The sequence below is a fragment of the Triturus cristatus genome, chromosome 7 (genome assembly GCF_964204655.1).
Source record: "Triturus cristatus chromosome 7, aTriCri1.1, whole genome shotgun sequence".
Lineage (NCBI taxonomy): Eukaryota > Metazoa > Chordata > Amphibia > Caudata > Salamandridae > Triturus > Triturus cristatus.
In genome coordinates, this window is record NC_140590.1 from 262,402,138 (window position 1) to 262,427,306 (window position 25,169).

A 25,169-nucleotide genomic window follows, 5' to 3' on the forward strand; every position below is an offset into this window, starting at 1 on the left:
AGACCAAGGGACCCCGTGGGTGGGTGCAGAGTGTGTCTTCATTGCCCAGTTGCTGTGCATACCCAGGGCTGTAAATGGGATGAAAAAAGTGAGGGGTCCCCGAAAGATGTGGAGCCTATATTATTAAGCAGTGTGTGGCTATTCAAAGTTAAAGTTGCTAAGTGATGCAGTACATGTTTCTGGGGTAGCCACATCCCTCCGGCTATCCAGTACAATAATTTTACTGAGGTATTCTTGCATTATTGTCAATTCAGAAGAATTAATTTTGAAAAGAAGAGAAATTAGCCACAGGGGCTATTATTAATTACCTCTCACCATCAAAAGATGCCTGCTTTTGTTTCTGCACAGTTTCCAGCTCATGAATGGCACAGCATCCTCTTTGCTTAATAGCAGGCATCCACCATTTTGGATGTTTGCGGCCCACTTCTGGTTGCAGATCCAGGCTGTTTGTTGAGCCCAGATCTGCAACCAGAAGTGGGCCACAAGCCGGTCCCCAAAATATTCATGACAGTGCACCATTTTTTACAAATTTGAATTCATAAGTGCACAAGGAGACACTTCCTCCTTTGGTAGCTTTTTGGTACAAGAAAGAAACAGGGATTGGAATAAGCGGTATAGATATAATAATGGCCGACGGCAAAATATTTCTCTGGAAATAAGTTGACGTTGATAAAAATAATACCTTTGAAAAGCAGCAAGAAGACCATGAGATGTTTATAGGCCACTGAAGTGTAATGATTAATGCTCCGTTTCTGTTTGGGCGTTATTCCTGTGTACATGTCTCTCTCGTGTATTTTGGGCGCAAGATGCATTGTTTCATGCAGCATTATAGCAGGCTTAGGAAGTATTTGTTTGGTATTTGATTCACAGAATCTCACTTCATTGTTTGGTATTTGATTCACAGAATCTCACTTCAATAGATAAAAGTGCTCCTGGGTTAGCATTGCTTTGTGTTACTGAGCGTCGAAGGGGGTGCACAGTGGGTGGAGCATGAGCGTTCCCATGCAACCACCCAAGGTTTCTGATGCTATACCCTATTTACTAAATAAAGTAGGCTGGGTTTAGCGTCAGAAAACATCGTCCTAGGCGCATCGAAGGAGAAATGCTTTCATTTCTCCTTCCTTTTCCAGCTTTGCACATGTGCTGCACTTTACAGCACACATACAAAGAGGGAAAAGGGTTAAAGTTAGTCTATGCATAGTATTTTGTACTGTAAAGGTATTCCTCCAGTACAAAACCTACGCTATACTCATGGAGACACCGTTGCACTATGGCGCAAAGGTGTCTCTGAGGCACACAGCTGGTAATTTCAGCACCAGCGCTAGGGAAAGGGGAGGAGGGTGCCATATTTTGGTGACTATTGCATGCTCCACCTCTCTCCTTTTCACACAGCGCATTTGCGGCTGCTGCACTGCGCTGCATGAATATAAGTGGTAAATCTGGCCAATAGTTTCACTTCTACAGAGGAATTTTGCAGGGAAGTAGGACATCTGCCCCAACGACTGCCAGAGGGCAGGACTCTCTCTGACCCAACAACTACCAGAGAGAAGGATCCTCTCTACCATATGTGGCCTGCCAGGGCTTCTAGACTTCAGTTCACTATTGCAAGTGGCAGGATATTTTGTGTAGCTAGTATTTCAACTGCCTGGGTAATAGGGAAAGGGATTTTAGATAGTGGATGCACTGTACAAATGTGAACTTAATTTATTAAGAAAGATTGGTCTCATGTTATTTCTTTCTTCATTCCACCAATGCTCTGAAGTAGGGATGGCTGTACATGAGAAATTGATACCAAGATGTTTCATTTGTGAAGTACTAATATCTAGTTATAAGCTTAAATGTATGAATACATCTAAATATGTGCAAATAGGGCACTGTCAAAACATGCAGCGAGACGCAAACACTCAATGTGGAAATTTACATTTTTTAACACAAATTTTATTTTCAAACATGTTTCCCCCAAATAGCAGCACTCAAGTGTCACCTCGTTGGTTGTGTGCAGAGCTCTGTAACTAAGACAGGGTCGTGCCATCAGTTGTGAGATGGGGTCGTGCCATCGGTCGTGAACACAAATCCTGTTTTCCTGCAGTGTTCATAAGGAACCCAACAGAAATGGCATACAGCCCAGCAACAAAGTCTTGCAAAAGACCCAGATCCATATAGAGTGAACACAGGGTGTTCCAGGCTTTGTGGGAAGAATAATAACTTTTTGTGGAACGTCCAAAAGAGAAAGCTACTTGTCTCCTTTGCAACAAAAAGGTTTTTGACTCAAAAGATATAACCTGGAGCAGCACTATAAAACCCAACATTCTGACTTCACAGAAAACGTCACAATGTCCTCAAAACCGCATTCTGCGAAGGTGGCATCACTGAAGCAAGCCCATCTATCCCAACAAAAGCTATTTCTTTGCCAGATGACAGAATCTGAGGCTGTAATTGAGGCATCCTTCCAAATATGCTACTTGCTCGCAAAACATAAGAAACTATTTACAGAAGCAGAGCTGGTTGAGAAATGCTTTCTTTCGGCAGCAGACATTTTATTTGTCAACTATCCTAATAAATCCAACATTATGAAGGAAATAGGTGCATTACAACTGTCAGATTCCACATGCACACGTAGAATTGAGTCAATGGGTGACAATGTTCTAGTCAGGTCATCAATGCAGTCAAGCTGTCTGCTTTCTTTAGTATTGCGGTTGATGAGTCAACAGATGTAGGTGATGTGGCTCAGTTAATGGTTTGGGTGAAGTATTTGGAACAAGAAATCATTCCAAAGGAAGAGCTACTCTGCCTTTTGCCATTACAATGTCACACAAGCGGAGAGGATGCATTAACCAGCATGTGTAATTTCTTTGAATCTCATTACCTGCCATTGAACAATCTTGTATCATTACAGATTGGGCACCCTCCATGATTGGACATGGGAGGGGCTTTGTATCTCTGTTAAGAAAAATACTTTAATCTTCCACTTTAATTTATTATCATTGCATAATCCATCAGGAACCATTATGCGCAAAAATAAAGCAAGGACAACTAAATTATGTTATGAAGCAAGTAGTAAGAATTGTTAAGTATATTCGAGCAAAAGCACTCAACCACAGACTTTTTAAATTATTGCTGAAGGATGCCGAAACTGAATATGCAGACCTGTTGTTGCATACTGAAGTTAGGTGGTTGAGCAAAGGTGGAGTGCTAGAAAGGTTTATTATTTTGCTTACAGAAATTGAACAATATGTAATCAGTCAAGGGCAGTCCTTCCCAGAATTGTATGAGTTGCAATGGCTCACCATGCTCCATTTTTAGTGTGACATTTTCTCACATTTCAACACTTTAAATCTGGCACTTCAAGGTAGACAGAAACTTGTACCCTCAGTGACAAGTGCCATATACTCCTTCGAAAGTAAACTTTACTTGTTCCGAGAGCAACTGGACAATGGTGATCTCACACACTTTCTTAAGTTGTAGGCTTTAACCCAGAGGGTAGAAAAAGCTCAGGAAATGTTGTTGAGCCTCAATCTGTGTGCTTATCTGGAAGAAATGGCTGGGGACATTAAGAGGCGATTTTCTCAGTTTAGACTTCTCATCCCACTTTTTTAGGCTTGTAGAAAATCCATGGATGGTTAATGCAAGAACATTTTAAAGCTGTTGCTTGGTCTGAAAAGGGCACAAGCTGAGATGGAACTAATTGACATGCAATACAGCTCTGTGCTTGAGTCCTCTTTCTTGGGGAAGGAACCAGAAGATTTCTGGCAAAGTGTGCCATCTGAAAAATTCCCTCTTCTTTTTACCTTGGCACAGAAAATACTTGACATGTTTGGCTCCACTTATGTATGCAAGTGTTCCTTTTCCACAATGGGTGTTCTAAAATATAAACTAAGAAACAAACTGACTGATGCACATCTGAATCACCTCCTGAGACTCGCACTTTCTGAAAAGGTTCCAGAGTTCAAGAAATGAATTGCGCATACAAAGTGTAAAATTGGTACGTAAGCTCTGTGCCTTGGAAAAGACTTTTCCCGCATTATGTGTGCCTTTGTTCTTGCTGTTCTACATTCACTAAAAGGCCTTCAAATCAGAGTAACACATTTTATGCAGCATCTAGATTGGGAGACTTGCACTGCAAATCTTGCACACTGTTGAACACTCTGCATGTCTTCTTCACTGAATCTATTTATGTGTGATATGAAGGAACTGCTTGTACCTCAGCTACTTTGTCTTTGAATATTAATTTGATTGACATTTCTCCAACATTACCAGTGACACCTAATCAGAATGCATTAAGTACAAAATCAGAATGCTAGTTTATCAAAATAAGACATTTAAAAAAATGTTGGGTTGAATGCACTTTCAATTGAAAGAGCTTTATAATTCTTAATCAATGTGTGTCATTTATACCACACAAGAGGCACATTTCCTATGAAATACTTGAACATCCTTTGGAATGGTTACACTTCAAACGTATAAACATGTTTGTTTCACAATGCAGCATTCTCTCAATCAGTAACAGTTTATTTAAAGACGTTCTTTTGTAAACTTCATGCATCCAATGGGAGTAGCACGGTGTATGCATTTTTTCTCATTGTATGACTGAATGAAAGTGAGAGCGGTAATCTATCTGGGAAGAAGGCCATTGACTCATGGAGGGGTGGGGAGAGATGGCAAACATGTCGACTGAATCAAGGGATCTGGAACCGTTAATACTATCAGGCACTCACCGAATGTTCTCACAGGAGTGAGTTGGATACACGCTGCTGAGTCCCAACTCCGCCACCAGGCTAAAGTCGCCTATTCATCTTACAAATAATCAAGGCAACTGGAACCCAATGGGGGAAAGGGGAGTGGAGGAGAAAAGACACAGCTCTGGATCCTGGGACCTTCCTTGGAAGACTGCTGCCTGGAAATATGCTGGACATCACTCCCTGGTGGACGAGATTAAGAATAGTGATGTGAAATACACTGAAGTCCCAAATATCACCCAGTGTTTCAAAGGCTATACCTGATGCATCCCCTTTCCCCGCCTATCTGAAGATTTCTCAAAAGACATCTATTGTAAGTGCAGGTGTATGTACAGGTAGTAAACTGTTGGTCTATCTATTACGGATATATCAGCTTTACATTCATTAAAGCGACATGCAACAATGTACATACCACAAGGTTTACCAGGAAGCACCTAGTAGCTAAATAAAAATGTCTTGTAGAAAATAAAGGTAGGTTATCATGAACACAAAATAAAACCTAGACACGTGCTCTTACATGCTATAGGGTACATGCATGCTGAAAAACGTCAACGTTCTTGGAACGAGGCTACAAGTAACTAGGTAAGTTAACATCCCTCACCAGTCACATACTATGCCACAATATATTCACTGATGTAGGCAACCCTATGATGAAGCATGACACCTGGCTGCTGTGTGGGAGTAAGTCTACATTTTTCAGGAATGAGCAGACAAATTCACATGTCTAAATCTGACAATCAGATCTGCTACGGTTAAGTGAACCTTTAACGTTAGAGATCAGTTTCCCTAACCGACTTTTTATGCTTTGTTAGATTATTTGGGACACTGTTACCTTAGGCAGCCTTGTGTCTCCTTACCCCTTGGTTTGGTAGGCAGATGGTATAGTCTAGGGTGGAGAAGCTACGAAGACAGCGTGACGCAGGGACTGGATGGCATAGTCTGGGGGTGCTTTGATCATCAGAAAGTATTATGTGGGCTTGAAGTGTAAGTTGGAGCCAGTAGAGAGTCCTAGGGCCTCCCCACCTCCTAAGACTTGTATCCATCTCAGCAGTAGGCTACCTCTTCTGTAGTGCCTGACCTCAGAAAACAATAAGTATTAGCAATCGGTGTGACCGTGGCCTAGGGCTGTCTAACAACGGCAAAAGCATTTAGACCATTGCGTCACAGGCAGTAATAAGATTGTCTTATTCACCTACCTCCCACCCCTCGCACTCTCACCCGCCATTGTGGCTAGCTACAGAGGACATTTGGGAAAGCCCCCACTGTGGCATCTTCAATTTAATTGCCAAGTATGTAAGCCTCCCAAACCAAAGGAATAGCGTGGGGGCATGCTTTCATTTGTTTTCCCTCACTGATTTGCAAGCAACACACTTTTGCCATCCTAAATAAAAGTACTGCAGGGGGTAGAGGAAAGACAGGAGATGATTGGGAAGGGAGGCAGATAAAGGAACAGGAAAAGGCGAGAACATGAGGTGGCATGACAATGAGACATAAAAGATGTGGGAGAAACAAAAAAGAGTGGTCAAGTAAGCTATTAGAGAGGAAGTTGTCAATGTGGGGCTCCGTCGACTTGTGAGGATGAATTACCTACTTTCATTAGGGTCCACTGGTATGTTTTGATATGTAATTGTGCTACCACTTCCGCTAAGGTTGTAAGGACACACTACCAGTGAGGTGTTCTCTTACAGCCTTAGGCTTGCAGAGTCTTCCTATTGTTCATTATCTGGAAAGAGGATTTTTCTAACTTGAACAGTCAAAACATCATTGAAGAAATAGACACTATTTGCTTCTTTCCATTCTGTAACATTCTAAAACATTCCCAAGGACACTGCCTCAACCTATTTTCAATGATTTCTAAGCTCCCAGAAATTATCCTGGTCAGACCACAATATGATTAACTGCTCCAAAGAAAGTGAGTTCTGTAAAAAAAACAAAGAAGAGAAATATTCTTCTGCTTCAGAACACTGTATTCCACAGAAACTTCAACGCAAACCTTCTGATTTCACACAGCTGCTTCTCACAAGAACCAAGTTGAAGGCACCTTAGGAAATTATAGTACATCTTGAAAAAAAGTCCTTGTGCATTAGATGCACTTGCCCCTTTATCCACCAGCAGGCCTAATCCTATGAATACCAATAAATGGTTTACAGATAAGCATTGCTGCTTGAATCATCAAGACAAGGCCCTAGAAGGACATTGGTATAAATGAAATCCACTATGTCACTATACCACTTGCATACTAGGGGCGACAGATGAGCTTGCATCAGACCTTAAAATAGGAGACTTCCACACTGAGATTACTGAAGTAAATAAGGCAACCAAAATCATTTTCATACTTACAAGGAGATTAATGGCAATCCTCCTGGTACCCTCAAATGAGAATGTGAAAACCTCCCTGCCTCCTTCTCTATGGCATCAAGAACTCAAAGAAGCCATCATCACCCCTACTGTAAAGAGGCCTTCAAGAAACCCTTACATTCTTTCAAACTAATGACCTATTCCAGGCTTATCCTGTGCTGCAGTTGCACTTGAACCAGTTAACTCTCCTCATTCCTGGAATCAAATAGACTTCTCATTGACTTTCCTTCGGCTTACAGAGTCAACACTGTTAAATATGAGTAAAGAACTACTGAATAACCAGGGCTCTGGGCCTGATTAGGATCTTGGCGGACAGGGTTACAAAGTCACAAACGTGATGGATTTCCAGTCCGCCAAATTACAATTACATAATATCCTATTGAACTTGAAATACAGCAGATGGGATTTCCGTCACATTTGTGACGGAGTATCCAATCTGCCAAGATCATAAGGCCCTGAGTCTTACTCTCTACGTTGACTTTATTAGACATCTTGTCCACGTTTCATCACCATCAGCCACAAAGTGCCCCTTAATGGGTGATGTCATTTGGTTGGCATTAGTATTATAGTGCTATTTTAGTTTACCTCCTTCCTATAAAATATGCTTTTAAGGAAGTGCAGCAACAAACCTTGTGGTAGCCTCACAGTACCTTGGATCAGATACATAAAAGACTGAAGATGGATTTCATTCTGAATAATAACTCGACATCCCTTGGAGTGGAATTATCAACTAAAGGAATCCATCTACCTTACATGCTGATAGAAAGGTGATAAAGACTTGGTGAAGAGTCTGCTAGTCGAAGGTTGAGAAACTCGTTTTTGAGCATCTTACCAATAGGTCTGAAGAGAGAGAATAGAGGCAGGCATAAGAAGGGCTAGCCAGAAGACTGCCCAGGGAACTGGATTTTTACCAATCTCCTAAATCAGATTCCTTGTATAGAGAAAGTGGTAGAGAGCTTCTTAGGGATGCAACTTGCACATAAAAGGCCATTCCTCCAAATTTCTTGTAACGAGTCACGTGGATGTCAATTCACCACAATGTCAGGGGTAGCAGGAAGTGATATAATTCACCCCCGTTGACCTAATTACATCATAGGAAGTGACATCATATGGTCTTTGACTTTGAATCTTCCCAGGAAGTGATGGGAAATGACTTTGATCCTGATAACATCACAATAATTGACATTGCTGATATTAGGAACCCCTTATACATACAATTACATAATAAGGCTACTGTTACTAAAAGAGATAAAAACATCGGGCCCGATTCACAGAACTAACTTAAGACAAAATCCTAAACTTACTACCATTTTGGTATTCACAGAAGGCACTTACTCATTATTCACAGAAGGCACTTACTCATTTCGGTATTCACAGAAGTTAGGAGTCCTAACTTTAGGACTCCTAAATGCCTTCTGTGACTACCGAAAGTCTTAAAATTAGGATTTTTCGCAGTTTAGTAGTAGTATAGTTAGGACTCCTAACTTTAGGACTCCTAAATGCCTTCTGTGAATACCAAAAGTCTTAAAATTAGGATTTTTCTCAATTTAATAGTCCTAAGTTTAGACTTAGGACTACTAAATTGAGAAAAATCCTAATTTTAAGACTTTCGGTATTCACAGAAGGCATTTAGGAGTCCTAAAGTTAGGAGTCCTAAACTTAGGACTACTAAATTGAGAAAAATCCTAATTTTAAGAATTTCGGTATTCACAGAAGGCATTTAGGAGTCCTAAAGTTAGGAGTCCTAACTATACTACTACTAAACTGCGAAAAATCCTAATTTTAAGACTTTCGGTATTCACAGAAGGCATTTAGGAGTCCTAAAGTTAGGACTCCTAACTTCTGTGAATACCGAAATGAGTAAGTGCCTTCTGTGAATACCAAAATGAGTAAGTGCCTTCTGTGAATACCAAAATGGTAGTAAGTTTAGGATTTTGTCTTAAGTTAGTTCTGTGAATCGGGCCCATCTACTTTATTTACCACCTATAGAGTAAATAGGGTGCTGACATGTTAGGATTCATTGCACATTTCTCTGTTTTACAGCATACAAAATTTATTTGTTGGAAGAAAAAACACTGGGAGCCCAAATTATTCCTACCATAAACAGTCATGATTTAATGGTTCCTCTAGACTCTAGAGTATACTCTTAATACCGCAAGGGTATAATGCACATGTATATTATAGAGAGATGCATAAAAAACAACAGCTGTTTTATCCACATATATTAATTCATGCAGACCATATTTTGAATGTGAATTATGTTATTAAGTTAACTTGTTCTTTATCATAATTAATAAATGTTCATTATTATAACGTAAGACATTATCACACATGGATAGGAGAGGTGAGGTTTTTTTCAAACACGTCACCTTACATGTTTTTCCAGTAATTAAATTCAGGAACGTGTTGTTTAAATTGTTTGTCAATCTTTAATTTAATCAGGAGACTGTGCATTGCACTGTTGAATTTATTTGTTCAACTGAACTAAAAGTTTAATGTCCCAGATCTCTGGGGAAGCTTTCAAAAGTAAACAGTGCTCATCAGGGCACAGTTTACCTTCTGTTCCTGGCATCAGCTTAGCCACCAGTGAGGCCAAGGGTTGCAACAGCAGTGCCAGGGGTCACAAGGGACAACCCAGGGGTTGCTGGCGCAACCCATGGCAACCTCAAAATGACATCCATGACAAGTCGTATGGGTGGATGGTAAGTTAAGATAGGAAGACAGACATTGGATTGGAGATAATGGGCAAATAACGCTGACAAGTAGTTTGGAGCTTAGCCATGTAAGACTTTGTGAACAAGGCCGCTGAATTAAAAATTTGCTGTTTCCTTTACAGTGAACCAGTGGAAGGCGTTATGCCTAATTGTGAGATGGGCATGCTCTTTTGGGCTGAAAAGGAGATGACAAGAATGGTTCTGGTCTCTTTGGAGTTTGGATAGTCATTGGCTAGGGAGTCCACTGTAGATGCTACAGAAGTAGTGAAGGTGAGTAAACTGTTGATAAAGAGCTGTGGAATATTTCTCTTCCCCAAAACACTACAGAGTGGTTTTTATTTCATAACATTTAAATATTTTTGCAATGAAAGGAAGAAATGTATATCAAACAACAGCTCAAACAACATCTTTTTGTCTGCGCCAGGTGTCCCGACACAACACTGCATGACAGAACATACCATGCAGACAGCGCCTCTCCATTCATACCTTTGCAGTGTTTGCACTGCACACGCGGGTGACCACTGCCTATTTGCTCACTGACCCCACCCATGTACATCATATAGCTCCTGCCGGCATTTAATGTGCCTCTACATACAGAGGCAGGAATAAATTGAAGCGTGGTAGAAGTGAGTGTGCACCTGCCTTGGTGAGCTGGGTGGGAGTTGATTTATTTTTAAATTAGAACTGCACCGCCTGCTATGGCAGACCCAATATGACATGACGCAGCGCCTTCCGTACCATGGGAGACTCTAAGGGCCTCATTTTGCGAGGTTTTGGTGCAGGGCAGCACTGCAAGGAACCTTGCTACGCTGCCCTGCGTCAAAAGAAAAGGTCAGCAATGTGCCGAACCTATGAAATACGGTGCATTTCTGTCCTTTTCACACAGCACCGACGCACAATGGGCTGCCATGCACCAACGCTGGCATCCTTGAGCCATGGTGCAAGGGTGCCTGCGTTGCAGGGATTATTGCTACTGTGCAGGAAGAGACACCTTCCTGCACATAAATAATCATGAGAGGTGTTTTCCTCTTTCTATGTGTGCTGCATAAAAAGGCAAAATGAGGAGAAATAAATGTATTTCTCCTCGTTACGCCTCCCCTACGCCTCCTCTTGGGAGGTGTAGGAATCTGACACATTCCCAGGTTTACGAAACCTTGTAAGTCTGGGAATGCATCAGATTCCATGAGTGTTGTGTGGGAACAACCACAACAATACCCATGGAACGCCCCTTTCACGCAGAGTACTGCGTGAAAGGGGACCATATTTACAAGGTCATGAAAAGCCACGCAGAGTAGCTTTACGTGGCCTTGTACATATGAGCAACCAACAGCACCACGGGAGTGTAAAAAAGCGATACTCGGTGGCACAAGGGGCCTCGTAAATGAGGTCCAAACTGAAGCCTGCTTTATGCGCCCAGTGCAACCTACTGTCATCTGTGTAGTGCTGTCTTCTGCTGCTGCATCATAGTCATTCTAAAAAAGACATTGACCCACATACCCACAAAGCCGGAACTCCACACTACAAAACCAGCCCGCATATGACCATAAAACCGGCCTACAAATGTGCCAGTCAGATTGGCCCCTTCTGGCGCTGCCTGATTGCCCTATAGGCAAGTCCAACCCTGGGAGGAGAGATCTGGTACCTACAGGCAGACCTACTTGTGCCCGCTCCGAAGATGTTCCAAGATGCTCCAGCGATGTTGGGCGTCAAAATGAGTGACATGAGTTCACATAGTGAACAATTTAGGATGGCCATTGACACCAAACTGGTGACCATGTTTTTCACAACTCAAATAGCAGTCTGCACTCAATGCCTGACACCTCATTGGCCCTTTCCATTGAATAACCCACAACTGTGTCTTGCAAGACATCCTGAAATGTGTGCACAAAGGGTTCATACCCATGGACATAGGATGTCTTCTTACCATCTGGACTGGTCACGTTGTTGACCGGGGCTGCACAGTATGACTCCAGGATGGCCACACTACAGCTACAAAAGCAACATTCCTCTACGATGCCTGGCCGGGACCTGCTACGTACTGGTGCAGAAATGCCTTAAAAGAGATTAAAAGTTATAGTTATACACCAAAGTTGTCTAACTGGGAGACATGCAGGTGTAACATGACCTATTACAGCATACCATGTTTAACATAACTGAGCACATCACAGGAGTAGTACTAGCAAGCACATGTTTACAGAAAAAGAACAGTTTTATCGGCATAAAGCTACTATTTTGTTTCATGAGGAGAGGTCCCATGAAGGCAATGAAGCAGAGGAAGTTGAAGACCAGAGGCTCTGCTACTCAGCAGTCAGAAAGTGTATTGAAATCCTCTCTTCCAGTGCCTGGAAACTAGGGAAATATTGCCCAGTCCATCCTGTCTCTGTGGACACGTTTCGCTGTATGTCTGTTTTCTGCAATTTCGGGCCACATTACACATTTCTGTAGCTCCTGTAGACCCAAAATCTACCCCATTCAACTTTCTTCTAGTTACCAAAATCTAGTCAACTACCAACTAGTATTTTCAGACAGGACCAATTTTAGCGCTGCAGGGGACAGTCTTTGATGGGGGCCCCCCTGTGACCTCCTTCTCCATTGATCCCCTCGCTGTCATCCTCATGGGTACCCCTCATCCCCCCATAGCCCCTCTCTCACATGTACTTGAGTGCTTTTATAGCGCTAATCAAACCAGTGTACGTGTCAGAGCACTGTACATCACACACATTATACAGAGACAATGAATCATACAAGTGTGTAAATAACCTATAGCAAATGTTACAGAAGACAATGAGGGTTACAACGTGTAGGATTCACATGTCATCCATACTGGTGGGCTGTATAGTTTAAGAGTGCTTGGTCTGGTAAAAGCACAAACTCAAGATTTAAAACATAACACAGAGGTGGTGTTGGCTTTACTTATTATAATTTATTTCTGGCAACCGAACCCTTTTTAGCCACTTTAGGATAACAAAAGGCTAGGGAAAAAAGGTTCAAAACCATCCTGTGCAGTTTGCATGCCGCACGTTGATGCCAGTTCATAACTCACTGTGATACGTTACTGCAGGTAACCAAAGTATCTATGTGATAAAAGCAGTAACCCACTGAGATAGCTACATAAAATATAATTCTGTCATCTACATGTTACACATGTTTAGAGGCAGGCACATTAACCCCCTGCCCTACTTTATGACGAGTCAAAACTGATATTAAGCAAATGTTGGATCTAACAGGTAAATCATTCACCAGCGTTATCTTGACATGTTTGTGATAGCCTCAAAATTGCTAGGATCACAAAGAACTCTGAAGCAGATGCTTTAAAATCCATAAGATCTTCAGAATCCGTTCGGTCCGAGGCGCAACGGCACACGGCACACAACCCCCTAAAGTCAGCACTGATTCAAGAAAATACAAGAGTCCTGGACATATCCACACCCCACCCACCGGAAGTGAAAAATCACTAGAATTCAGAGTAAAGACAGACCTCTCCTTTAGAACACACATTTACACGAAGGTGTTTAGACAGAATATCGGAATCAAAAATTTCAGGGGACAACCGTGTCAAGAATATCAAGGACAAAATATTGTGAAAGTAAGTTTCTATAGGTAAGCAAAGTTTTACTATATATATCTCCACATATATGTAGCTTGATGATATATATATCTACAAGGTACGTAGATGTGAAGGCAAGAAGAGTAAACCTATACTTACCTATTTGCACTTACCTTCTCGATATTATGGTCCTTGATATTTTTGACCTGATATTCTGTCCACGAGATATTTTTGGTTCCCATACATCCACAAAAGCACAAATAGTTTTGCCTAAACTATCCCTCTTGTGCAGACTAACACTGTACCATCCTTAAGCCGACTTTGGAATCACCAGTCGAGTCATGGTCCTTTCCGCTCTCCTTGGAGGCAGCATCCTGCTTGCCGGGGTTACTGTTGCTCGTGCGGCTCTACGCTTTTGCACCATTCATAGATCATCTAAAGTGTGACCTCATGAAATGAGTCATGACAGCACTACAGTGGATGATCATGCAGATCCACATCATGCTCCAGACCTACTAGCAACTCACAAGGTAGGGACAAATAATACATCTCTCTACCTGCCAGAAAAACTCATAAATGCAACATGTAGCCATATTATCACCTTCTTGAACCAAGATTTGTTTAAAGGAGCCCTGCTGGTAAGCCGTTAAGTGGTGCACACCCATCATCCGAAACAACATCCCTACAAAGATCACGTCCACGCCCACCCTTGTGCGTGGACGTGACGTGACGCCCTACAACAGAAAGGAGTTGAAAATGCATCTCATTTGCCATTGATAAGAACCTAACAAGTTTCTCTGGCCCGCAGGACAAACAGTGAAGAGGTGTGCCTCGTACTCAGCTTTTACACATCTTTAAATCACCCCCAAATCCTTTACTATGTACAGTGCTTCCAAGCTGGGTACAAGCTTCCCATTACGTAAACACAAAGGGGACATCTGACATAGGGTCCTTTAAGAAGAACGTACATCCCCAGAAACTTTCATACTCAGCTACGTCCAAGGATTAGGAACCAATAGCTCTTTCAAACTTTAAAGCAATGCTTTCCTTGTGCAAGAAAAGTTTCCAACACAATGAAAACCATTGCACACTTCCCTCTCCTCAAAATGCCTTTCTGGAAAATAAATAGAAAATTACTAGCTAATTGCTTTTCCCAAAATCCCAACTAAAATCCTAGGACAGATGCTGGTAGGACTGTTCCAATATGATTTGGATAAAAAGGATTTTATGAACCCCATGCAGCCTGGGTTTACAGCAGGTCATAGCACAGAAACTAGGGGGCAGATCTACAATGAAGTGCCGCAGTGTGGCACCGCAAGCCCTTTGCTGCGCCACGCTGCAAAACTTCCAAAGCACAGGGATGCGACATATTTACAAGAATATGTCGCATCTCTGTGCTTCCCCTTGCGCTGGCGTACAAACTGCAGTCATGCGCCGACGCAGGCACCCTTGCACCATGGTGAAAGGATGCCTGCGTCCTGGGGAGATTGTTTTTGTGCAGGAAGGGGCACCTTCCTGCACAAAAACAATCACTACAGGCATTTTCCTCTTTCAATGCGTGCTGTACAATGCAGCACGCATTGAAAGAGGAAAAAACTAGGAGAAATGAAAACATTTCTCCTCGTTGTGCCTCGCTACGGCACCTCTAGGGTGGCGTAGCATTCAGACGCATCTCCAGATTTACGATTTCTCGCTAAATAATTTCAAATCGAGTTCTCTCTCTCTCTGTCTCTCTCTCTCTCCCTCTCTCTCCCTCTCTCTCCCTCTCTCTCTCTCTCTCTCCCATTATTGCCACACTATTTTCCTTAATATCAGGCCCTGGACTAGAAAACTATTCTTAGGTGTGTCTGTGTTGAATTCGTCACAATGTGCACACTGCTGTGTCTTCCTGTTATTTTGCTCTATTTCCTGGCTTACCCTATGCTTTTTCCAAAGTGGACATGACATCAGTCAGCCGTCTGGAGATGCTTCACGTGTTTTTGTATAGCTCACCAGAAGAATGTAGAGGTGAATTGAGCTGAATTTAACAGAACATTTTTTTTAGACAGCCCTAGTCAGGCATCAAATCATTTTGCACTTGTTGTGCATTGCACATTTTAAAATGAACATTTCTTTTTGTTACTTTTTGCTCTGTAGTTGCAGGTTGAGTTAAGATGTAACCTTTCACATTTTGCCAAATACTCATATTTCAAGCTATTTTAAGGCCTTGTTGTCCTAGTATCTTGAAACGTAATAATCCTTGTGTTTCTGATGGTCTAAGAGGAAGGAGCAGAGCTCAACTGTATCTCTCCAAAACCCCTTCTTCTGGCTGGCGGAGGCTGAGTATGTAATTTCAAATGTGACTTTATTTTCTGTTTCGATACACAGTAGAGGCTTATTCATTAGTATTAGATCAAAAGTAATGTTTTTGTGATGTGTTTTGTTCTACCAATGGATATTGTGGTCTATAATTTGTTTCACCCCGTGCTGACAGTGTGGTTTCTCTGTCTGAGAAACTACATAACATGCTGTTTTTGGAATGTTTCCAATGTCCAGCTTGGCTTTCCTTAGAGAGCAGCCTGCATGTTAGTATATTTATTGACTAAGGGGCAGATTTACGAGCCCCTTGTGCCACTTTTGCACCGCCATTGCGTCACTTCTGGGACGCAACGGCGGAGTAAACCATGTGCCACGTCGCGCCCTATTTACAAGCCCTGCGCCACATGAAACCTGCGTCAGGTTTCATGTGGGCGTTCCGGCGCAGGGTGGGGGGACGTTCCGGCGCAGTAAAGCCTCAGAAAAGTGCCTGAGTGAAATCTACAAGATTCCACTCAGTCACTTTCCCGACCCCGCTGCGCCAAAACCTTGCGCCTGCTTGCAGCAGGCGTAATACACCACGTTATGTATGGGAAGGCCACGAGCATTGCTGGAGTTGCATCGCGCTTGCGACACGACTCCAGCAATGCGCCTCCCTTCCAACGGGAGATGCGTCATGCATCTGTTTATCCTTGAGCCACATATTAAATGCGGCGCATCTGTGGTGGCGCAAGGGTAAACTTGCGTGACGCATCTTACTTGGTGTATCCCTGCTTATTTGCAGGGATGCGCCAGTCATCATAAATCTGCCCCTTAGAATATTTTAGGAGCTTCCTCTTGACTTTAAACAGAGCTGCATTCTCACATGTACCTCTGAAGTATGTACTGACTCTTTGTGAGTGAAATCTATGCAATGTGTCATATCTATGGTTCTCTTCACCGTGACTGTGTGTAGTGCGTGGGTACTTACTGGGAGTCATATCAAGCATTACACAAGCATTGTTAACCCTACAAAGGCATAAAAACACCATAAAAATATGTAATTTACACCAATGATTGACCTAAACAAGATTTGCTAATCCACTTCTAAATGCTCAGTTTAGCAAGGATAACATCAATGGGGATGGGGCACCTATTCCTAAAACTGCAATTAACTGGTAACACTTTTGACATAGCATAGCTTGGAATGTTCCATTACAAAAAATACATTCCTGGCATTATATTATCACACATCTCCCTGATATCTGCCAATAACTTTTGTCAGAGTATTATCTAGAAGAGAAACCCCTCATCCAGATATCTCATTCTCCGTTTTTATTCAGTCCTCAATGGGCCATGAGCATCTCCTTTGGGTGGTCCTTATCTTTTTCTGGTTCCAGCACAAGAAGTCCTTGAAGTACCCTGCGACTCTGAGTTAGACGGTAGAGCGCCCCTCGTTCTCATTATGTTTTATGCTGTTTTGTCATTTCTGTATAGTATTAGAATGTCCTCCATTGAGGTTCCAGTTGCTGAATTCATCAAAAGACTAGAGAAACGTCATTGAAAATAACAAGAAGGAGGTCGACCTGGCTTGGAAAGTATGCTCAGGCATGCATCTCTGGTGGACCTCCAGCCGGTTTGACCAAAAGCAACAGCAACAGTCCTGTTCATTGATACCGCCCTACTCCCCTCAAGTCTGCTTGGCTACTAATGGAATCTACTGCATTTTGTGGAAGAGACTGCGCTGCACTGTGGAATACCGCCCTGGAATACACTCTGTAATGATTGATGAACTGGGATTTAGATGTTGTAAACAAGGCATTAATTCAGATGTCTTCAATCCATGGGGCGCGACTCCCAGGGGGGCTATGGAGTCATGGGACGGGGTCGCGCTTCCCCGTATTCACTTATGCCTCGAATCTGAAAGGTTTGCTGTTCGTTTTGGATTAGAAATACTGGTATCTCAGGATGCTGTCTGATTGGAGGACATCATTAAAGAAGCCAATCATAATGTGGCTATGTCATCGACAACTGTCCCGCAATCAGAGAGACTGCAGCCTGGATACTAGGAAATGCCCACGATCCGTAAAGATGCAGTAGCATCTTTGGAATGCGGGCTGTACTTTCTGGGAGTTCTTCAATATTCAACGTTGTCACTGCTGCCTTCTACTCCATCCTGTTGCTTTTCTTGGTTGTTGCTGCTGCTGCTTTCACCAGATCTCCTTGCTATCTCCCTTGCTGGTTACCAGGGAAGGCAAGCAAAGCTTCCCCGCACTAATATGTAAACTGCCTCTTCCACGCCTATCCACCATGCCCTGGCTTTTCACCGCGCAGGCATGAACTCAAACTATCATACATGGACATACGCACACAGACAGATTCCGATTTGTTTACCTGAGTGAGCCATGTGGGGGGTTGGGGCAAAGACTTCAGTTTGTGTTTTTACTGTGCAGTGTTGTGATTTTTTTTTTTATAAATTATTTTTTTATTGAAAACAAGGTATGGCATTTGAAAAAGACAGTTGATACAGGCAATGACAATGCAATGATGGTACAGGGGAGATTCAGTATAGAGTAGGTACAGAACAACAATATGGCCATCACGGTCCAAGCATTCACTGAATCCGTGTAACAGTTTCTTCCCTCGTCTTTGGAGGTTTGCATATTCCACCCCTGTGGGTGTTCCACTTTTCCCAAACCTGAGTCCATTTGTTGGGGCACCCCCTAGCTTCGTATATGTTTTTTTCTGTGACCATACTCCAGTCCATGTCTTTACTCCAATCTCCTATGTCTGGCGGGTTCTGAGCCCTCCATAATCTTGCGATATTTCGCTTTGCCACCATCAATCCCAAAGTCACCCATATCCGCTCCTTTGAGGTTAGATCAGTCGGGCCCCAGGTGCTTAAAATGGCTAGCTTTATGTTACAGTCTATCTCGCGCCCCAACACCCATTCCAAGAGTCTCACCACCGCTGCCCAGTACCCCTGGATAGTCGTGCACTCCCAAAGTGTGTGAATAAAGGTCCCCTCCTGCCCACATTGTCTTGAACAGCCACCATCTGAGCCATAACCCATACGGACCAGCAAGGGACCAGACAGGTAGGACCTCTGGAGGAGCTTTAGCTGTACCAAACAAAGCCTGGAGGAAATGGCCACCTCCCGGGGAGAGGCCACCGCCGCCAGCCATTCCTCGTCATCCAATCCCGCCACATCATGGTCCCATTTTGCCTTCAGCTGGACATGGGGATCTGTTGTGTTGTTGATCAACTTTTTATAAATGAGCGATATGGCCTGCTCAGGCAGGTCGCCATCCAAGACACTGTGCTCAAGTGGGGAGGATTCAGGGAGAGATGTTCCTCTAGGGATTGTGGCAAGTAAGGCATGCCTGATATGGAGGTACCTAAAGTGTTCGGGACTCGCTGGTTCGTATTCTTGCTGCAGTTGAGTGAAAGGGATGACGTCACCTAATTGCCACATGTCACCCACCTTAGATATACCTTTGAGGTCCTAGTGTTCGAATCCCTTCGAGCGGATCAGTCTACCCAGCTGTTCACTGTGCCAAAGTGGGGTGGCTTGGATGATCTTTCCCTCCCACCCCAAGCTTTTCGTGGCGGCCTTCCACACCTGCACAGCGTGCCCAGTGAGGCCAGTCAGGGCGGGCTTCAACGAACGCACATATAGCGCTCCTTCAAAACTACCTCCTGGCAGAAGCCACCTGTTGATCTGGAAGGCGGGGTTGCCTGGTGGTTTATACGTGCATTGGTTAATTGCTGCAAGGTGAGACGCCCAATAGTATTTCCTGATGTCCGGTAATCCAATTCCCCCATCAGACTGCCCTAATGTGAGCTTGTGCATGGCTATAAGTGGGGGCTTACCCTCCCAGAGCAGGTCCCGTATGAGCCTGTCAACATCTTTGAAATACGAGGAATCTACGTAGTGCGGAGTGTTCTGCAGAGCATACAAGAATCTGGGAAGGGACATCATTTTGAATAACGCTGCTCGTCCCAGGAGAGACAGAGGGAGGGATTTCCAATGTCGGACATCAAACTTAAGACGTAACAGGGGCGGCAGGAGCTTGTGCTCGTAGTGGACGGGTCCTTAGAGACCCATTTCCCCAGGTACGTCAGTTGTTTTCACAAGCTGGAAGTCCCGAGGGAGCAGAGGCGTCCCCCCCATAGAGGACATAGAGCACTGATTTGATCCAGTTTATTTTATAGCCCGCGTATGTCCCAAACACCCAAAATATATTCAGGACCCTGTTCAGTGATGCCGCTGGTGATGCCAAATAGAGCAAGATGTCATTCGCATATAACAATATACGGTCTTCCCATCCAGGGGTCCACTTGAGGCCCCTGATAACGGGGTCTTTAAGGACCCACATCGCCAGTGGCTTGAGGGTCAACGCAAAGAGAAGCGGGGACAAAGGGTATCCCTGCCTGGTGCCCCTGTTGAGAACGAAGGTGGAAGATTTATGTTATTGACTACTATTTGGGCTACTGGTTGCTGGTAAAGGAGCCAAACCTATCCGATTAATTCAGGGCCCAGACCTAATTTATGAAGGACAGTGAACATATAGGGCCATTCGATGGTATAGAATGCCGCCGCAGCGTCAAGAGAGACCACCACTGCGTCCTCTCGTATTGTATCCTCACGGCACAACACCCCATGAAGTCTGCGCAGATTGAGGGAGGTATTTCTAACGGGCATAAATCCTAAATGGTCCGGATGAACCAGGCGGGTAAACCCTTAACAAGTGAGAGGCGAGGACCTTTGCGAGAACCTTAGCTTCGCTATTGAGCAGTGAAATTGAACGATAGGAGGAGCACTTATTCCTCGGTTTGCCCTCTTTGTGGATAAGCACAATGTTAGCCAGCCTCAAGTCTGCAGCCAGCAGTCCCACTTCCTTACTTTCAAGGAACATTTTAGTGAGATAGGGGGCTGATTTACCCGTGGTGAGTTTAAAGAGATCAATAGGCAGGCCATTAGGGCCCGACGCTTTCCCGCCACTTAAGTCATGGATGGCTCTCTCAACCGCGGCAGTTGTGATGTCTAGGTTGAGGTAAAGACGCTCTTCCATGGTGAGCGAAGGCAATGAAATATCCAGCAGGAAGGCAGAAGCCTTCTCCTCCGTGTGCGGCGTTTGGGACGTATAGATGGCTTGATAGTATTGGCTGAATGCGTCAGCAATATCTTGCAGGGCAGTAAGGCGGGAGCCAGAGTCTGTCTCTATCTCAACCACGACATGATGGGCCTGGTCTCTACGGCCCAACCACGTCAACAACCTGCCAGCCTTATCCCCAGCATCATAAATTCTGCTGAGTGTGGCTCTGTAATGCGATTTGGCGGCCTCAGTGGCTACGTCAGTGTATTTCCTTAATTTTGATGTGTACTGCCTGCCGTGCCTCCTCTGAGTCCTGCACTCGAAGTAAACCCTCTAAATGTAAAATGTCCCCCTCCAAGAGGGTCATACCGGCACACTTCTCCTTACGCAGTCCTGCTATTTGGGCCAAAACCACCCCCGAATAACAGCCTTATAGGCCTCCTGGGCGTTACTGGCGAGTCTACTGACCCTTCATTCTCCTGGAAGTATAGATCTGAGTCCTCCAAGATGTTTTTGCTGATTTGGAGAATCTTAAGGAACCAGGGGTTCCCCTACCTCAAGGCAACACAGAACTAGTGAAAGGTTGGAAATTCCTCTGGCTAGGTGTTGTATTTCTTTGACAATCTGGTGAGCTGGCATCAGGATATAATCTATTCTGGACATACTGCGGTGTGCACCTGAGTAGAACGTACATTGTTGCTCAAGCAGTTGCAATCTCCTCCAGACATCCACCAGACCCAACGCCCCTAGGAAACTGTGGATCCTCGTCCGGGAGGGAGGCAAAGCCAGCTCCTCCGCTTTTTCCAGGACCCCCAGTTACAGACGTTGTTGTGCCTAGAGAGCCCTTCTTAGTCGTCCAGCTGCTACGATACTACTAAACCTCCAGTTTAGTAGTATGGGCCTGAAGGTCGTCCACCCTGCGCTGCAGGTCAGAAGTGTCAGTGACAAGCTAGCTCACTTTTATTTTTACCTCTTGCAGTCTTGTGTTCATAGAACGCATGTCTGCTCTGATGAGGGAGACCTCTGTAGATACAGAGTCAATTCTTAACACTAGCGAAGTACGGACCGTGGTAATGGCTATGAGGATATCTTGCAATGTTAATTCCTTTGCCCCTCCTTCCAGCTGTCGCTTCTCCGTCTGAGCATCGCCCCCTTTTTGAGCTGCTACTGGGCCATTGACCCATGTGAATTTCTCCAGTTTGGCCTGGACTGCGGCCTTGGAGTTGCGACCCCCAGCCATGACCAGATCACATCAGGCAGTAGTTAAACGGAAAGAGAAAGACAGGCAGGCAAATAGCGACTATCCCACAACGTAGCACTGCTTGGTGGAGTCTTGCACACAGGGCTGTATGCAGAGTCGGTAGGCAGCGCGTGGCCAGAACAACAGCAGCAATGTCTGCAGGCCAGCACCCTTGACGATAGGGCACAAAAGTAGCGATGAGAGATAGGCCCACAGACCACCAACAGCTCCCCAAAAGGCCGCTGAGCACGACCACACAATGGCATTCACCCCCACACACCGCAAGTCGACCAGCCTGAGAAGTAACCCAATCCTCTGGCCCAAACTGCACAACTCCGACAGATGGGGGGGGGGGGGGTCAGGGGGGAGGAGGGGGGCTACAGGTAGTAATTAAAGAGAAGGCAAATCGGGCTAGAACATGCCAAAGTGTCATCTGCGCCACCAAGCCTGGTCCACAAAGTTGTAAGCTGCTGCTCAGGGTTAGGAAGTACCCGGTCGCCCCCCACACAGCGTCTGGGGGCCCCCACTCTCCCACACTGTAACCAGGCTGGCCAGCCCGCTCCGACAATCCCGACTCCCTGGCACCAGTAGACGATGTGGACCGTGTGTTGCAACGAGGCAAAGTGGAGAGGGGCTCAGTGCCCAGGACAAGCAAGAATAAGGCCGCCCTCACTGTTCAAGCAACTCCCATGGAGGCAGAATGCGGCCCCCAGGGGAAGTGAACGTCGCAGACCAGTCTTCCCCTGGGGAATTTGCGCAAAGACTGGAAGGACAAGGTGGGGGGTTGGATTAGAGGGGCAAGGGGAAGGGGCAGGATTTGGGTGAATTTATAACGTGTTGGGAGAGGAGAAACAGCCTCTTCATAACACCCGAGCACCACTGGGAGGACATAGGAAAACTTTGCAGTCAGTAGGTGGGTGGCGGGGGCACGGGCCGATTGGTCGATCGGCGAGGGTTTGTTTCTTAGCTGTGAGTTTTCAGGGTAGTGTGAGAGAAAGTTCCTCTTGGGCTACAGGCTCACTGGCGACCTGCTGGGGACGGCTGTCTGGGCCGAGATGCGGGTGCGGGGCCGAGCGGGCGGGAGGTGTGGCTGCGGCCAGCAAGCACATCGGGCAGGTGCCGGGTCGGCCTGCGGGCATGTGCGGGCGTCAGCGTAGATGCCTCTGAGGTGTTGGGCCGTGTGGTCTGGTGTCACCTAGAGCTATGGCACCCCGTTTTTGGCAAGCGGCAGGACATTGGAATAGACGGTCTGTGTTTCTATTTTCCAAGACCGTCAGCTGCCATCACCCATAATGGTTTCCAGATAAAAGGTTACGCTCGTGCTGGAAGTCACCCAGTCAACGTCAGCTCTTGTTGACTCTGGTGGAGTTCTATAGGGGTTTCCTTTTGGGCCAGGAAAGGAGGAATTTCTCTGGGATACACACGGTGCGGGGAAGGGGGGGCGGCGGTGGCAAACACCGGGTTCAGGCGCAGCTCCGCCTGGTACTGGGAGTGAGCTGGCTACCTCGGGGGGCGGTGAGGGGTGCGGGAACGCGGAGCATTGCTCGGCTGCATCATAAACGTGGGCCCTGTTACACTGGAACAGGTTTTTTGGGGTGCATGGGCCTCCATACCGCGGACACGCACCCCAAGGGGGGGAGGCCTGGTGGGCTGGTGAGCTGGGGGGGGGGGGGGGAAGGCATGTGCTTGGGCTGCCGTGTGGGAGTGCCCTGGGGTGCGGTCTGAGCATGCAGGTGTCTTTTTAGGGGTACCGTGAGTAGGGGCGAGGGACCGCCTGCACGGAGGGAGGCCCAGTGATGCTCGGGGCTCACCTGGTTGGAGCGACCTGGTAGGGGGGGGGGAGAGGGAAACAGGACCGGTATGGTGCCGGCAGTAAAGGGGATGCCAGCGGGGCGCATGATGCGCCTCAGGACGCTGGCCAGAAGCAGTAGGGGGTCCGCGGTGGCCTGCCCTCCGTCGCGGGATCGCGCAGCAACAAACATTTCAGCTGTATGGCTTTTTGAAGTGCTGACCACAGTGTGTGACAGTTTGTCGTGGATGTCTGGGATGAGTAAGGGGTTTGTTGATATGGATGTGGTGGGATGCCGTAGGACTGGGGAGTGGGTTTGTGGAATGAGCGATGCAGTGGGCATGGGGGCGGCTGTTAAGCAGGGTCGCCAAGGAGGGTTGGGGGGGATCCATGTAACTGGATTGTCTTGTTGTTGCTCCAGGAGCCACGGATGGATACAGACAAGTGCGGAGGGGACAACAGCGACGGGGAACACTATCGCCTGAGCAGGAGGAGGAGGTCCTGGATGGACGCTCAGGTACGGGACGCAGGTACAGGTGGGGTAAGAGGGATTGCACCGGGATGGGGGGCACCTGCATGGACAGGGATCGGCCCGTACACAAACCTTACTTATTCTTCTGGGTGCGGGTACGGGTGGTGGATTGTCATTCACCACAAAGGGGGGCACTTGTCACAAGCAAAGTTTGGCCCAAATGATCTTAGCGGTTTACACTGAATGCAAGTAAAAGGGTGGATGGTCGTTCACCGAGGAGGGGGCACTTGGCACAAGCACGGTTGTGGCCCAAGAATCCTATCTGTCTACACTGGATGCAATCAAAAGGGTGGATGGTCGTTCAACGAGGGCGGGGGGGGGTGTTACTTGGCACAAGCACGGTTTTGGCCCAAGAATCCTATCTCTCTACACTGGATGCAAGCAAAAGGGTGGATGGTCAGTCACCGAGGAGGGGGCGCTTGTCGCAAGTGAAGTTTGGCCCGACGATCTTCTCTGTTACACTAGATGCAAAAAAAAGAGTGGAGGGTCGTTCACTGAGGAGGGGGCGCTTGTCACAAGCGAAGTTTGGCCCGACAATCTTCTCTCTTACACTGGATGCAAACAAAAGGGTGGATGGTCGTTCACCGCGAAGGGGGCACTTGTCGCCAATAAAGTTTGGCCCAAAAATCTTAGCTGTTACACGGGATGCAGGCAAAGGTGGGGGATGGTCGTTCCCTACGAGGGGGAGCACCTTTCATCGACGAGGAGTGGCCCGCAATATGTGATTTGTTTACCCGGGCCGCAGTAATGGGGGTGGATGGTCGTTCACTGCGATGTGGGGGCACCTTCCCGGTCAAGGATTGGCTCGACGCAAGGTGATTTGTAGATCTGGGGGACAGATACAGGTGGTGGATGGTCGTTCACCACGGGGGGCTCCTGT

The 25,169-nt window shown here is 45.7% G+C and overlaps 1 protein-coding gene across 1 annotated transcript in view; it reads right to left on the reverse strand.

The window, feature by feature from the left end:
- The window catches only part of LOC146809362 (insulin-like growth factor 3.L), a 112,945-nt gene that overhangs the window by 13,113 nt on the left and 74,663 nt on the right, over positions 1 to 25,169 (reverse strand). The window contains exon 3 of the mRNA XM_085616165.1: positions 11,733 to 11,861. Within this exon, the coding sequence (XP_085472291.1) occupies positions 11,733 to 11,861 (129 nt within the window). The remainder of the gene's footprint in view (positions 1 to 11,732; positions 11,862 to 25,169) is intronic.